The sequence below is a fragment of the Octodon degus genome, unplaced genomic scaffold (genome assembly GCF_000260255.1).
Source record: "Octodon degus isolate 3935 unplaced genomic scaffold, OctDeg1.0 scaffold00055, whole genome shotgun sequence".
NCBI classification, from domain to species: domain Eukaryota; kingdom Metazoa; phylum Chordata; class Mammalia; order Rodentia; family Octodontidae; genus Octodon; species Octodon degus.
The window spans coordinates 11,433,983-11,451,348 of NW_004524631.1; the positions used below are offsets into that span (position 1 = coordinate 11,433,983).

At 37.0% G+C, this 17,366-nt stretch overlaps 1 protein-coding gene across 1 annotated transcript in view; it reads left to right on the forward strand.

The window, feature by feature from the left end:
• The window catches only part of Rp2 (RP2, ARL3 GTPase activating protein), a 35,824-nt gene that overhangs the window by 5,015 nt on the left and 13,443 nt on the right, over positions 1 to 17,366 (forward strand). The window contains exons 2-3 of the mRNA XM_004633489.2: positions 4,747 to 5,412; positions 12,199 to 12,313. Coding sequence (XP_004633546.1) covers positions 4,747 to 5,412; positions 12,199 to 12,313 — 781 coding nt within the window. The remainder of the gene's footprint in view (positions 1 to 4,746; positions 5,413 to 12,198; positions 12,314 to 17,366) is intronic.

The window sequence follows — 17,366 nt, forward strand, 5'->3', positions numbered from 1 at the left end:
AGCTCAGCAGACTGAAGTGCTTGCTTAGGCAAGTGCAGGGACTGTGGTTCGATCCCCAGCACTACATGCTAGCCCTGTCCTAGGGCAGGCTTAGCTGGCCAGAGTCTGCATACCCCATAGTGGCATACCTCTGTGATCTCAGCACTGGGGAGGCTGAAAGCAGGAGACTCACCATGAGTCCAAGCTGTGTAGTGAGACCCTATAACAACCAAATACACTAAAAAAATTTTATGCCAGAAGTTCAAGTGTCTGTTGTGTAACTTTGGGTAAAGCAACCAATTTGTACATTTTGGTTTCCTTGCCTATACAATAGGACAGTACTAAAAGTTTTGCCACTGTGTAATAAGGTAAGGCCTGTCCTGAACAAGAGAGGCTAGAACATAATGGCCATTGACAAGGATATAACTTAACATAATTTATAGAACTGTTCATCAGTAGAAAAGGTGGCTTTGTGAGAAATCAATCCCTGTGTTAGAACATTTAGAGGTTAGGTGGGTGTGGGTACTGCCTGAAAAGTAATATCTGCACTGAATAGGCGAGATGTTGTTTTAACCTTCTTTTACGTATACAAAGTCTTCTAGTTTAGCCATTACTGTGTACCAAACCACCCCAAAACTTAATAGCTTGAAAAAATGGCAAGAATTTATTATGTTGACAAGTCTGCAACTTATGTAAGGACAAAGCAGGGTTGCTGTGCTCAATGTGCCATTAACTGTGGCAGCTTGACAAGGGGCTGAAATATGTACATTGATGATGGCCTTGCCACATAGCTGGCTGGCAGGTTGATGCTGGCTTTCAGCTGAGAACTCAGCTGAGGCCGAGGACCAGGTGCTCTCCATGTGGCCTGGGATTCCTCACAGCATGACAGCTGGGTCTCCAGGGCCAGAGGCCCCAAGAGAGATTAGCAAAAGCTGTGTGATTTTTTTTCTAACCAATTTCTTTTTTAAAATATTTTTTGAGGGCTAAGTATCCATTAAAATGAAAAAACTCCATTATTTTATCTCTCATTATTATCAAAATTTAACTGTGAACACACATGGTAATGAGAATTTTGTATCATTGCTCAGTAAATGAATAAGATACTCACTTTTGTTTTCTTTTGGGGAAGATGCTTAACTTAGTAGCTGTAGGACATTCAGTTGATATCAGATTAGTTCCAACCTCTGAAAGTTTTGATTTTTTTAACCATTACCTTTTAAGGATTACAGTAAGAAACCACCTGAACCCCCCTTTTTTGCAATCCTTGGGCCCTTTTTTATTCTGATGCAGTGTCTCACTAAATTTGCCTAGACTCAGACTTGTGATCCTATTGCTTCCGCCTCTTGAGTTTCTGGGATTATATGTGTATAGCACTCTACTCCACATAAATTCATTTTTTTCATCATTTTGAGACAGGGTTTCACTATGCAGTTCAAGTTGGCTTTGAACTCACTTTGTAGTCCAGGCTGGCCTTGAACTCAGTGATTCTCCTGCTTCAGCCTCCCAAGTGCTTGGATTACAGGCATGTGCCGCCATGCCTAGCTGTAAATTCACTTCTTAATGGCTCTTGTAAGAGAGTAATATAAAGCATGACCTTTTCTATGTTTGGATGTGTGGAGGGAGTATGTGGAATTGAACCCAGGCCTTTACACTGAAGTACTCCTCCCATCCCTTTTTTTTTACTTTACATAATACAAGGTCTTGCTAAATCACTAATTTACTCAAGATGGACTTAAATTTACAGTCCTCCTTCCTTAGCCTCTCAGAGTCCTGAGATCACAGGTATACATCAGCACACGCAGTTATCTGTGCTTATGATTTTAGGCACTTTGAGGACTAGTAACTTGTAGAAAATTATCATGAGTCTCAGCTTCATGTTACTATTACCTTTTGTTTTGAGGAGTTTTCAGGAATTGTTGAGAAAGCACAGCAACATATATTATATCCTCAGTTTTCCCCCTGAAAATTGTGTTGACAATCTAAACAATGTTATACTCCAGTACTGTATAGCTATAGGATTAATGTCTCCCCATGAGCTAAGAAAGCTGGAATGCCCAGAGAAAGTACTTATAAGAATAGTAAATTACATTTAACTCCTCAGCATTGGTAGCTGTTAGGAGCTGAATGTCAAATTCGCATGTTGAAGGCTTAACGCCTCAGTGTGGCTATATTTGTACTTGGAGGTCAAGGCTGTAAGAAAGTAATTAAGGTTAAATGAGGCCATAAGAGTGGAGCTCTGATCCATAAGATTAATATCCTTTTAAGAAGATTCACCAGGGAGCTAGAACACTCCCTGTGTGAGAATCAGAATGTGTATTCATTCTCATCCTTCTCTTCCTTCCCCTCCCAACACAGAGGACAGGCCTGGGACAAAGGGCAGAAACTTTTTGCAGCTGGAGCTGACTAAGATGGGCTGCCATAATAAAATTTGACCCAGAGTGAGTGGGTTAAATAGCAGGACCTCTCATGACTCCATGTAAACCTAATTACCTCCCAAAGGCCCTCCACCTCCAAATACCATCTCCTTGGAAGTTTGGGCTTCAACATAGGAATTTTGAAGAGACATAAATAGTCAGTCCATAAAACAGCCTTAGCCATTTTATAAGAAAACAGCTCAGTGATTTAAAAGAATATATTGGGCCTGGGGAGATAGCTCAGTACAATAAGCGCTTGACTGGCAAGCACAGGGTCCTGAGTTCAATCCCCAGTACCACAAAAATAAATAAATAAATAAAAATAAAAGAATGTATTTTTTATCTTTGCAGTAAGTCTTAATTCCAAGTAACAATTTATATACATGAAATTTACCAGTATATACTATAACATACATCATTTGTCATGCAGAAAATACTAGGTAAATCCTTACAAGTAACAAGTGTTGTTTTATTTTTATCCAAATATTTTCACCTACTTAATTCTCATGTAAGTTTGCTTATAGGTGTGCAAATTTATCTATGTCTTAGGCAGAGATCATTTGGCCCAAATCATTAACACCAAACTAACTCCCCAGTAAAATACACACAAAATTTTACAAAAACATGAAAAGAAGTTTCTAGTACAATAAAATAAACCACTACTGAGACATGAGGATTCCTCTTCCCCACTGAGCTTGAGACCTTGGTAGAGATAGGTCAACTCTTTTAACTTTTCGCTCCACCTATTTTGTGGAATTTTTTATCTTACTAACCCCACTGTGGGAAGTGGACTGGTGCCAAGAAGACCAGCAGAAAATGACCAGATCATGTTTTTATCTTCTCTAAGGTCTAAAGCAGAAGATACTTAAACCACTCTTTTATGTTTCTTCTTCTTACTTTGAGGCCTGGATTAGCTCAGGACTCCAGTGAGCCTGTTCCATGACTACATCCTCATCCCCTTCAACTTTTTTTTTTCTACTAGCTTTTTGAAATGAAAAGCAGCCTCAGACTCCTTTGACTGCAGGCATTCAGGAGAAGGAAATATAAAAAGACCTGGCAAGACACTGAAAGAAATGCTTCTACCAGGCTTTGTATATAGTTTACATATCTTTTATTTTCCTACTCAGAGGATGGCCAACTTAGTGACCCCGACAATAACATTTTATTCTTTTTTTTCTTGTACTACTGGGGATGTATCTCAGGGCCTCATGCATGTTAGGGAAGTGCTTTATTACTGAGCTATACCCCCAGCCCTACTGTCTTATTCTTGATCAATATCAGAGTCCCACTTCTTTGATGATAGGGTGAAGAAAGAAAGGGGTATGGCTTGAGCAGCCTCAAATTCCCCTTAATAGAGTAAATGATTATCAAACTTAGTCACTATTCACATAATAACTCATAGACCTGTGGTGGTAAACATATGGCACAAATGCCACACCAGGCCATTATCATTAACAACTCTAAAAGGTTCATCACCACTGATATAGACCATCTACCCCAGGTTATACTTTGAGGTAGTCAAGACTAAGTAATTAAGATGGATTCAACAAGTATGTGTGGAATGTCTCTGTAATAGCAGACACTGTTGTAGGTGCTGGAGACAAGGGTGCACTAAATAGACCATCCCTTTCCTCATGTAGCTTATGTCTTAAGTGCAGAGGGGAGGCAGACAATAAATAGTGTATAATATATTTTAGAAGGAAGGTATTATAGTATAGTATCAAGAAGATTAAAACTTCATTGGAAAGAAATCACAGTGGCCTTTTAGTGACTAGATAGATCTAAACAAGGGCTTCATGAATGCTAAATAGTCTACCATTCAGCTACACCCCCAACCCCAGTGACTGCATTTTCAAAGCTCAGTTAAGAGATCAATGTGTTAGATTCAAAGTATACTATTTATAGATTATATGAGCTACTGTTTAGAATATCTAGGTGTTTTTTTTTTCTTGGAACCGGGGATTGAACTCAGGACCTTGTGCTTGCTAGGCAAGTGCTTATTCTACTGAGCTATCTCCCCGGCAATGGATATGGGTAGGTGTTTGTTTGTTTGTTTGTTTGTTTCTGGTACTGGGGATTGAACTCAGGACCCTATGTTTGCCAGGTGGGTGCCTATGCCACTGAACTATTTCCCCAGCTGTTTAGAATATATAAGGAAGGAAACAGTAAAATTTCATGACTTGATGTCTTTTATCTACTGGGAGAAAAAAAATGTCCTGTTTATTTTCTTACTGTGTTGCAAAGATTAGGAATTTATTTAGCTCTAAGAACTGTACCTGACATTCAGTAGGCACTTAATTGATTTTGTTGAATAATATTTATAATACTCAAAGTATGTGCTTTGTCCTTGCAGGTTGATATAAAAGATTACATGTTCAACGGGCTGAAAGATGAAACAGTAGGTCGCCTACCTGGCAAAGTGGCAGGACAGCAGTTTTTCATTCAGGATTGTGAAAACTGTAACATCTATATTTTTGACCACACTGCTGCAGTTACTATTGATGACTGTACTAACTGCATAATTTTTCTGGGACCCGTGAAAGGCAGTGTATTTTTCCGGAATTGCAGAGATTGCAAGTGCACGTTAGCCTGCCAACAGTTTCGTGTTCGGGATTGTAGAAAGCTGGAAATTTTTTTGTGCTGTCCCACTCAACCCATTATTGAATCATCTACAAATATCAAATTTGGCTGTTTTCAGTGGTACTACCCTGAATTAGCTTTCCAGTTCAAAGATGCAGGGCTAAGTATCTTCAATAATACATGGAGTAACGTGCATGACTTTACGCCTGTGTCGGGAGAGGTCAACTGGAGTCTCCTTCCAGAAAACACGGTGGTCCAGGACTATGTTCCTATTCCTACTACAGAAGAGCTCAGAGCTGTCCGGGTGTCCACAGAAGCCAACAGAAGCATTGTTCCTGTATCCCGCGGTCAGAGACGGAAAGACAGTGATGAATCATGCTTAGTGATATTATTTGCTGGTGATTATACTATTGCAAATGCCAGGAAACTAATTGATGAGGTAAGAAAAGAAAAGAAATAGATTTATCCCTGGATAGAAATATCCTACTCTAGATAACTTCTATTATTTTAAAATTGACTATTAGAAATACTATGTGAAATTGTACTTTCATCTCCATCTATGTCATCTCTCCCCGCTCCCCATGAATGTGGGTTTGCGCCTGCACAAAAAGTCTGTAAGTAGGTTAGCTGGGCCTCAAAATATTTTCACAAGGCAACTTTTAAAAAAATATAATTCTGGACCAGGCATGGTAATATATACCTATAATCTGAACACTCAGGAGGCTGAGACAGGAGCATTGCTGTGAGTTCAAGGCCAGGCTGGTTCAAGGCCACCCAGAACTATACAGAAAGACCCTGTCTCAAAAAACCAAAAAATATAGATAGACAGGCTGATTTCAATTCAGTAAGAAATTATTAAGCACTAATTATGTACAAGTTATTGTTACCATATTTCATGTATTTCTGGCTCTTTATTTTGTTTATTTATTTGTGTTTTGGTACCAGGGATTAAACTCAAGACCTTGTGCTTTCCAAGCAGGTGCTTATGCTGCTGAGCTATCTCCCCAGTCTCATATTTCATGTATTATACAATACACATTTGCTTTTCATATTTTTGCTTATTTTAAATGCAACTTGTAATTGATCAGAACTTACAAACAATAGACTACAGACTATGTAACATGTGTTCCACCCATGTAAACCCAGGCAGGATGATCACAAGTTCAAGAGCAGCCTGGGCAACTTAGCAATTTCATGAGGCCCTGTCTCAAAATTTAAAAGAAAAATAAAAAGCACTGGGTATTTAGGCCAATGTGAAGGCCCTAGCTTCAATCCTTGGTACTGCAATCAATCAGTCAATCAAAATAATGAACTACAGCATGTGCTGGATATAGAGATGCATAGACAAAATTCTGAGCCCTCAGACAGTTTCCATTTTTTCTAAGAAGTGCTTTTCACAGATGCTCACAAAAGTTGTATCATATAGTAAAGAGTTATTATTTTTTTGGCAGAACCGGGGATTGAACTCAGGTCCTTGTGCTTGCCAGACAAGCACTTATTCTACTGAGCTATCTCCCCAGCCCTAAAGTGTTATTTTTAATAATTGTTTGCTAGAGAAATGTCTTCAGCATTTTAATTAGCTAGGGGGTAGAAAAGTCATTGAGAAATACACATTTTGGACCATCTTGTGACTCAAAGATAGTCTATGCTATGTTTCTGATTTTCTACTGCCCTATTGCCATAGAGCGGTGGTTATGGAAATGTGAGCTGGAAGTCAGGATGCCATTCCCAGGATGGCAAAGGTTATAATAGGCTTATGAGCAGCAGCTCCTGGTGAGCTCAATAGTAGAATTTTCTGAGTGTCAACTTCACCTGAAAAATAACTGGGGTCAGAGGGACTCCAGAAGCAGCAGTTGCTTTGTCAGTAGGTGCTCTATTAGGGAGGCACAGTAGAATGTATTGATTATCCATTCATCATTTCTTCAGAAGGAACATGTTTGAACTTAAAAATCAAACTTCCAGAAATGGAGAAGTGAATGGAAAACCCAAGTGTCTTTCTGAAGAGATTATTTAAAAAGTTGAAACATATCAAGAGGAATAATTTTGGGAAAAAAAACCTAAAACATGACTACCTCCCTATAGCTATATATTCTATAATGTAGAAAACTCATGTGTGAAATGTGCAAAGTATATCTGAGATACAGTTTTCAAAACAATATAAGCCAAAATATAATATAATTTTCTTTCTTTCTTTCTTTCTTTCTTTCTTTCTTTTTTTTTTTTTTTTTTTTTTTTTTTTTTTTTTTTTTTTTTGGCGGAACCGGAGATTGAACTCAGGCCCTTTTGCTTGCCTGGCAAGTGCTTATTCTACTGAACCATCTCCCCGGCCCCAAATATTTTCTTTTATGATTATGCCAATCTGATAAAAGCAGGTTATGAATCTGATACAAAAAAATATGCTCTGGCTCTTCTAACCATCTAATCATATGTTAATCCAACATTGGAGAGGTATATACAATCATTGTATTATATGGTGATTAATTTTAAGAAGCTGTATTTAGTCTTAAGAGAATTAAATTTTCAGGTTAAACTCTGGTAGGTAATCAAAAGTGGTCGTAAAGAATATTTAACATGGTAAAGAGAAAAGCCATCAAAGCAAACAGTATTTCTTTGAGTCATCAGATGTCTTAGCCTTAAAACCTGTGGTATCTGATTGTGCAATGGCAGTGTCCTGTGCTCTCAGAAGGAGTCTAACCAAGAAGAGTGATGTTCTTTAGATGACTTTCTGGAGTATAAAAGCAAAAATTTCACAATGCTAGTAATAATGGCTAGTGCTTTACATAGTGTTTATGCAAGAAAAATTGTAAGGGATTTAAATGAATTAACTAAATGTTCAAAACAACCCTATGAAATAGATTCTATTATTCCTCTTTTAAGATAAGGAGAATGAATCACAGAGAGGGTAATTAGCCAAAGGTCACTCAGCTAGCCAGTAAACAGCAGAGCTATGACTCATACATAGGTAGTCTGATTCTGTAGACTACAGGCTTAACCATTAAATGTCAGGCTGTTACACTGCCTCAGTGGTGAAGGAAAACTGATGCATGCCAGGTGGAGCAAAAGTGTAAATGACAGCATGTGGATGCAAGTGCTCTCCAACCTAGGGAGCTCTTTGATAAGAGTTGTCTAATTCTAAAAGCACAGAAACAAGGAATTAAAAGAGGAAAACTAAGAAAGAAAAAGAAAGTGCCAAATACATGTGAAAAGAATATACAGACATGCTGAAAGACAAAAGATTTGCATACTGTGTTAAGAGAGCTTACTTCCCAGGGAAATATTTGTAGAAACTAGTTAATTCTTAGTTGGAAAAGAAAAACTTGTGTCTTTCTCATATCATGAATACAAGCATCCTAGGATAGTTTAGACTAGAAATGTGATTGTATACATTAGCTCTGTTAAGTCCCAGAATTGCCACAGAATTTCGTTTCACATTGTATTTATAAATAAACATATCAGTGTTTTCTCATATAAAATTTGAAAGCATAAGAAGCCTGGAAAGCTGCAGAAAACACATTCCATACAGAGTCAAGAAAAGTTATTTCGTTTTGGCTTTCTCACGTAAAGGTCAGATTCTTGCTTGCTCTTACAAGCTTTACATATACACACAAGATAAAGTAGTTTGAATTAAGCTATTTTGAAATCTTTAGAAACAGAAGAATTTTTATGGGAAGAAGTCTTCAATATTTTCATGAATATATTAAAATATAATTCATAGCTCATTTTTTAGATAATAGTATTTTTAATTAATCCAAATTTTGTCAATTTGTGCATTTGACTACAGAATAATAGTTGAGAAGCAGTGTAGAAAGTTAGCAATGGAAGTAGGGTTATCTCTGGTCTTTTAAGTAACTTTACAGTCATCATCTGGCAGTGATGGCCATGTAATTTCCTGCAACTTAAGGATATGTTTCTTTTTTCAGAGATAGCATTGAGTGAAAGTTCTGAAAGAATTAATGTTTGAACCAATGCGATAAAATGATATGGAATAATAGGATCATAGGATAAAATACCATCAACTACTAAAGCTGATTTTGTAGTAAAATAATTAAAAAATATTCACAAGCAAGGAAAATTTTATTTTAAAAAATGTAACTTATTTTTAAACAAATAGGTCTGAAAAGTTACATATACTAAAATATTGCCAACTGGGTAATTCTTAGGAAGTTGATTATGAGCAGAGTTTCCTTCTTTGTGGCTCTGGATTTTAAAAAGAATACACATTATTTATTTAATGAAGGACAAAGAAAACTGGGGGCATAAATTAAAGTATGTGTACCTATGTGGCAATGGACAGTCACTTCTACTTCTTAATTTTTCAAATGTGAGAGTATGAATATATATATATATATATATATATATATATATATGAGTCCACGAAAACTGCATATACACTTCAGTTTGCTGTACTTATAAATGTCTGAAAGCTAATGGCCAGCACTTTTGAGCTCTTCTTGTAATTATAGAGGCCAAAGTAACATATTAATTTCATAATGTCTCAATAAATTTAATATGAAAATATTTATACAAGTTTCTTTTCCTCGTGCATACGTTTTTGGCAGTGTCTGTGGTTCCAGTAACTTTTCATCTTAAAAAATTATTGTCAAACTATTCTCACAATTATTTTTTAAATTAATATATACTTAGAGTGAACTATAGAAATAAGGAATAGTAAAGATAATTTTTTTAATCATTCATAATTTATTATACCTTAAACAGTCTTTAGGAATAGTATTTTGAATTATTTAATCTGTAATCAGATGAATTAGGTTCAAATCATAGCTGTTACTTAATAGTATAATAATCTTGGGCAAGTGTCTTAACCAGTTTATCCCTTTGTAATCTCATCCATATAGTGAATATATATATATATATATATATATCATGAGAGGGCTAAATGTATTATACATGTAAAGTATCCTGGTATATAGTAAATATTCTGTAAATTTGATCTAGTATTGTGCTATATTGTACAAATTTGTACCATGGGCTTTTAAAATTAACAATATTACATAAGATTCTTCCCATTGTATATTTTTGTTATAGTTAAATGAACTATGATAAATGTAGTTAACTATAGTATTTCATCATGTAAATACCATAATTTATTTAACCATTCTCATATTGAATATTGTCAGTATCACCAAACTAAAACTTCCATCTGGTAGTTTCAGTTTTTCTCCAGCATTGGGGATGGAACATGGTCCCTTTGCACTGAGCTATATCCTTAGCACTTTCTTTACTTTTTATTTTATTTTATTATTTTTATTTATTTTTTTGTGGTACTGGGGATTGAACTTAGGACCTTGTGCTTGCCAGGCCAGCACTTATTCTACTGAGCTATCTCTCCAGCCCTACTTTTTATTTTAGATCTCACTAGGTCAATAAATTTCCCAGGCTGGGCTGGAATTTACAGTCCTCCTGCCTCAGCCTCCCAGAGTGCTGGGATTATAGGCACACATCACCATACCCACTTTAATTATATTTTAAATTGAGGGATAATTAACATTTAATAGTTGACTCTTATTTTTTTTTTTTTGTAGTTGACTCTTAATCTTAACAGCAGGCATTACAGTACTAATTTTTAATGATGTTTTATTTTTGTTAGTACATGTTTGCAATTCATGCAGTTCACAAATACCTAAGGGAGTGGTTACATGTACATATTACAGCATTTTTTATGTGTTTGGTACAGGGTCTCACTATGCAGCTCACACTTGTAGTGATCCTGCTGTTTTCAGCCTCCCTAGTGCTGGGAGTACAGGCATGTGCCACTATGCCTGGTCTCAGTGGCTGGCTCAGTGCCCCTGGGGGTGGGGCTTGTGTGGCATGTGGTGCAAGGGATCAAATTCTGGTCCCCGTGCTTGCCTAAGCAGGTATTTAGTCCGCTGCTATCTCCGCCACTCTAGCATGTTTCTTAGCTCAGTAATGTGTTTCTTTCTTTTCTTTTAATTTTGCTAAACTTTTATTATTTTGAAAGATTAAGTTGGAGTATTTGTTAAGACAATTCATTTATAAAAGTATTTCTACATCTGTCCTTTTTGCACTTTATCTAAATAGAATACTCATAACTTCCAGATAACTCTGATACATAATGATTATTCTATGCATTGTACTCCAATATCCAATTTTTGTAGAGTAGAATGTTTCTTCTACAAAATCCCCTTTCTCTTTCTTCTCCCTCCCTCTCTTCCCCCAGTTCCCCTGTCCACTTTTTCATACTTGTTAATATTGTCACAGCTCACATTTATGACTTGTAGTGTTTACAGTAATAAGGGTTATTAGGATCCTGTATGTGGCATATTTTTATTCCTCTCATTTTCTCTTCCTTTCTTCCTCACCCCTAGTCCTGGAGTTCCCTTGGACCACTTTTCTGTTGTAAGACATCCATCCACTTGTCCCCTTCTATCCATCCTTTATCATTTTCTTTGTACTTTGCCTCATTCATAAGCTTGTGTGTCTGATTTTTTTTTACTCAACCTCATATTTTCCAACAAAATGTCTCAAATGTGGAATTCTATATAGCCAAGTAGTATTCCATCATGTACAGATACCACATTTTCTTTATTCTCTTCTGCTGATGAAGAGACAGCGTCTAGTATTTAGCTATTATAACTTGTGCTCCACAGTGGTGCCTCTGTTTCTCCTCTACTGCATGGGCCACCTCCTTTGTATCACTGACTCCTACATTTTTCTCCTCTGCCAGTCCCCTGGGTCTCTTGTCACTTCTGTTCCTCTCCAAGCCACTGTCCTCTAGACTCCAGACACTTTAACCTAGAGAAATTGAGTCGCTGATGTTCACTGATCCATCATTTTGTCCCTACACTACCAATTCTTAATCAGACTCACCTATCTGTAAGAAGGAATCTTACAAAGTTGTAAGACTTGATTCTTTTCATGATTCTGGTTGTAAACTGAGCTAAATGAGAACCAAATCAAATTTGTTGGTTAGAATTAATGTTAACTTCATGGGGAAATTTGATTTGGCTCTCATTCCGTTTGGCTTGCAATCAGAAAAATGGAGAGAATGGAGTTCGTGAACCAAGGATCCTGTATATTTGAGAATGTGTTATTGAAAATGCCTTGATTTAGAGTTAATGACAAAGCAAAAAAAAAAAAAACAGCATGCTGTGTTTAATTTTTTTACAGAAAAATGCTTAAATATGGTAACATTGTTTTTATCTCAAATGTTTATTTTAAAATCTAAATGAAATTTTATTTTTCGCAGATGGTTGGTAAAGGCTTTTCCCTAGTTCAGACAAAAGAAGTGTCCATGAAAGCTGAGGATGCAAAAAGGGTTTTTCAGGACAAAGCACCTGACTACCTTCCCCTTCTGAGTAAAGGTAACTTGTGGATGATTGGTATATTTCTTTGTTGTTTTCCTGACATTCTGATTTGATTTATTTTTACTTTAACATTTTTCTTACCTTGTCTTCTCATTTGTTATATGTTTTTCCTATTACTGTTCAGACATACAAGATTTTCACATCATGTAGGAGGAACTGACTACATATCAGGCACTAGTGCTTTTCTTGTTATTAGTGTTTAATAGTCACATGCTATGTGCTTGTTATTTTTAGCTATTATCATGCTTTGACTGTAGTGAGTTAACTTTTTATACTACCTGCCTGAAGTTGCAAAGCACTTGATATGCTTTGACCATACTGAGAAAGAAATAAGATAAAGTGATAAACTATTTTATGTATTTAATATGATTGATTAACTTATCATGTTTTCAGTTCACAGACTCATTAGAATTTCCCCATTGAGCATCACTAATACATTTAAGATATTGGATATGTTTCTGCAAGATAGGAACTGGGGTGTAGCGTGCTACTTCCCTTTTTTGATGCTATTCTGACTCTAGAGGGCAGAGTGCTGTATATCTGCTCAGAGTTGGGGACTTGTTTGCTCAAAGCTAAATTTTAATTTTAAAAAAAGGAAATCTTTAAACTTAATGGACATCCTAAAGTGTGAAGGTTAGGAATGATATGAACATAGGAGTAGGACTAAATTAGTGATTTATTATTTGTGTGATGTTACTGAAGTAGTATAACAGTGCTCTAGCCGAAATAAAAGTATCTGCATTTTGTTCTATCAGTGTAAAACCGAGAACTAAAACAGAGCTTATAGGAATTTCAAGAAATAAGCATCATAGAAGTAGGTCTTAAAAACCAGAGATGAGGCAGGAGGATCGCTGTGAGTTTGAGGCCAGCCTGGGCTACAAAGTGGGTTCAAGTCTAGCCTGAACTGCATAGTGCAACCCTGTCTCAAGACAGACAGACAGACAGACAGACAGACAGACAGACAGACAGACAGACAGAGAAAGCGAGCGCCATAGGGAAGTATCCAAAGACTGATGAAGTCAGAAAGTCACAAGGGCCAACTTGAAGGAGTTTCCACCAGACAAATTTGGGCACAATTTTACCATTACAAAGAATGTTGGAAGCTGAAAGGTGTAGCTCAGTGGTAGAACACTTGCTTAGCATGTGTAAGGCCCTGAGTTCATTACCCAGTGAGAGAGAGTGAGACAAGAGACAGAGACAGAGAGACAGACAGAAAATCAGACAGATGGAGAAAGGGAGGGAGCAGGAGTACATGAGGAGAGGAGAGAAAGATAAGGGGAAAAAAGAAAATGAAGGTAATAATTTCACAACAGAAATCCATGCCTCAGTGGTGATAAAGAAAGGAGAAGAGGAAATAAAAAACACTCCTGTGGGGCCAGAGATATAGCTCAGCAGCATAAGCACCTACCTGGCAAGCACAAGGTCCCAAGTTAGATCCCTAGTACCACATGCTGTGCCGGCCCCAGAGCCATGGAACTCCAGAACCCTGGGTGCACTGTTCCAGCCACTGAAACCAGGCCTGGTGGCACACGCCTGTAATTCCAGCATTGGTGAGGCAGAGACAGGAGGATCACTATGAGTCTGAGCTGCATAGTGAGACTCTGTACAAAATAAATAAATAAATAAATAAATAAAACCTTATTAAGTGAAAATTTAAATTCTAGTTTATAAGACGGAAAGGAAATGTGCTAAATGACACCAGGAGGAAACAATGAGCTAAATCCAAAATAAAAGACATTCAGTAAGACAACTACCTAGATTTCTTCAGGCACTATTGGAAAACAGAAAAGATTCAGGAACGCTTCTGGATTAAAAGAATCTGAAGAGACCTAATAGGTGAATGCAATAAGTGAGCTTTGACTCCATTTTGGATTGGGGTGAGCTGTGCTACAAAGCTATAAACGGCATTTGTGAGATAAACTGAAGTATAAAAATGATATGGAATTATTTTTATTTCCTGAGGTACGATAACAGTATTGTAGCTGTATAGGAGAAGCATGCTGAGTGTCATGTTAACAAAACAAAAAGCAGGAAGTATATACACATGGTATGTAATATACAATAAAACAAATATGGCCAAATTTTGACTTGAAAGGTTGAGGTTAAGGGCAAGGGAGACTTATGCTGCTCTTTCAATTCTCCTATAGTATTTGAACTTTTTCAAAATAAAACCTTGAGGGCTGGCGAGATAGCTCAGCAGACTAAGCACCTACTTACACAAGCTCAGGGACCGGGGTTCGATCCCCAGCACCACATGCCATGCCAGCCCCGCCTACAGGGGCACTGAGCTGGCCAAGACTGGGCATGGTGGCTCACACCTGTAATTCCAGCACTGGGGAGGCTAAAAACAGGAGGATCACTATGAGTCTGAGTTGCCTAGTGCTGCCCTGTACCAAATACATTTTAAAAAATAATAAAGATAAAAACTTGAAGAAAATTTAAAAACTGCCCAGTTATGTATTGGTTCATGGGGAAGAGTAAGTAGGCTGCCAAGCAGGAATTAAGGTGTCTATGGATCATCCAAAGACAAAGTTTCTCAAGCTTGACACTATTGATGTTTTAGACCACATAATTATGTATTATGGGTTGTTATCCTTTGCCTTATCAGATGCTTAGCAGCATTTCTGGCTTCTATCTCCTAGATGCCAGTTGCTCTAGTTATTGCAACTGAAATTGTTTTTACACAATGTGAAATGTCCCCTGGGGGGCAAAATTGCTCCTAGTGGAGAAACACTATTTTAAGGGTAGACTTACACTTTTGAAAATTTACTTACATCACAGTTTGCTACCACCTCAAAGTGTCTACATTTTCCTCTTCAGTTAAAGTAGTCACAATTATTTTTTACTTCATAAAGCTATTTGACTGCTTAAAAAAGCATTTAATGCTTTCCATTTTGAGAAATTTCAAAATCTAATCCTCAAATCTATCTAGGGTGCTTTTATTGTTTTATTTTTACTTTTAATTTTTAGTACCAAAAATCAAACTCAGGATCTTGTGCTTGCTCTTGCCTTGCAGTCACTGTGCTGCTGAGCTATATCCCTGGCTAGGGGTGGGGTTTTTTTCCATAATTTTATTGAGAGACAAATAGCAATGAGACAGCTTCAAATCAAATTGGTAGGACACTTTTAATAATTAACACATTGCATACATGCTTCCTAGTGGTTATATGCTGTACAAGATGCGGACATGATATCCTATTTACAAACACTATTAGAACAAATCCCTCTATTCATTAAGAGAATGTAACTATATATCCTAACCATTTTGAACACACATATACAAAATGGACATTCATCTGTATCCCCTGTTTTTGTTAAGTTCCGTTATTTGAATATTATAGGTGTGTTAACTCAGCAAAATATTCTAAAAGAGTCCAGTAGTCCATAATAGTATTGGGTCTTCTGCTTGACGGGCAGTGTCAGAAATTGTTAACCTGAGTCCCCTACAGTTCAACATAACACCATGGCTTTACTTTTTATTCTTCATTTTTATACTTTTCTGCTGGATGGTTAAGACCAAGATAAAGCAAGACCTATGCAAGAAGAGTTGTAGCTTTTGGGTCTGATAAGGTCAGTGAAATCCCCTCAGGATTTATCCTGAGATCCTGTACCTCAGATTGTAGAACCTTTTCAGTGTCAGCCATGTGGATGAGTCACAGCCATTGCTTGGCCAATGTGCTCTCTGTGAAAGCCTGAGAGAATGTTTTCTCTCCATGTGACTCTCCTGAGGCACACACTACATCATCGATCACTTTCCTCTTTGGCCCCATAATCTCCTTGATCAGAAAACTTGGGACACTCCTGAGTTACATGACGTTACAGTACAAGTTCTCATATGTCCTGAGTCTTAATTGACCTTGGAAGGCTAGGGCCAAAATGTTGGCTTTCCTTGCGGCCCTCCTTTTTCTCTAATTTTGGTCTGCAAACTTAGGGTGCTTTTAAAAATAAAAATTTCCAGCCAGATGTGGTAAAGCATGCTTATAGTCCCAGCTACCCCAGAGTCTGAAGTGGAAGGATTGCAAATCTGAGACTAGCCTAGCCAACATAATGAGACACTAAAAAAAACTATATACAAATATGTGTTATGTATAATTAATATAAGATTACCACCCCACACCTCAAAAAGTGATTCCGGACTGGGAAGATATCTCAGTGGTATAAATGCATTCCTGGCAAGCGCAAGGACCCGGGTTCAATCCCGTTGTTACCACATGCCCCCCATCCCCCATGCCATGCCAGCCCTATGCTGTGTTTGCCAGGCCCGGGCATGAAATTGGGTGTAGTGATGCACACCTGTAATCCCATAGCTAGGAAAGTTGAGACAGGAAGATCACTATGAGTCTGAGCTGCGTAGCAGAACCCTATACCGAATAAATAAATAAAAGATTTTTAAATATTACATTGGTAAAAAAAAAATACTATTAACTCAAACTATAGCCTTTAGTAAAATTTTACCTATTTATCCACTTTTTTTTGGCTCAAAATCTAAGAATTTAATCTAAGATCTCACATTACTTTTTTTGCTGTCTCCTTAATCTTTTCATCTGTGATAATTCCTCAGTATTTCCTTGTTCTTTATAACCTGAAACTTTTGAACAGTTCTGGTCAGTTATTTTGAGAGTGTCCCTCAGTTTGGGTTGGTCTGCTGGTTTTTTTCTGGGTATACTAGAGATAACAGATTTAGGAAAAAGGTGAAGTACCCTTCTGTTCAACTCACATTATGGGGCACATGATATCAAAATGGGGTGGTAGCTACCAGGTTTTTCCTTTGTAAAATCTCTGGGTTTTTTTTTTCTCTGTACTGGTTTTTGGAAGTAAGGTAACTAAGAGTAGCCCACAATCAAGGACAAGAGAATTAAGCTCTGAATTAAACTCCACCTCCTACAGAAAGGAATGTCCACATATATTATTTGGAATTCTCTTAAAAGTTTTGCCCTTTCTTCCCCATTTATTTATTTAGTCTTTTATTTCTACCAGTATTGACTCATAGGTGTGTATTTTATTATTTGAGTTATAATGCAATACTATTTATTTTAATTTTAAGCATTTG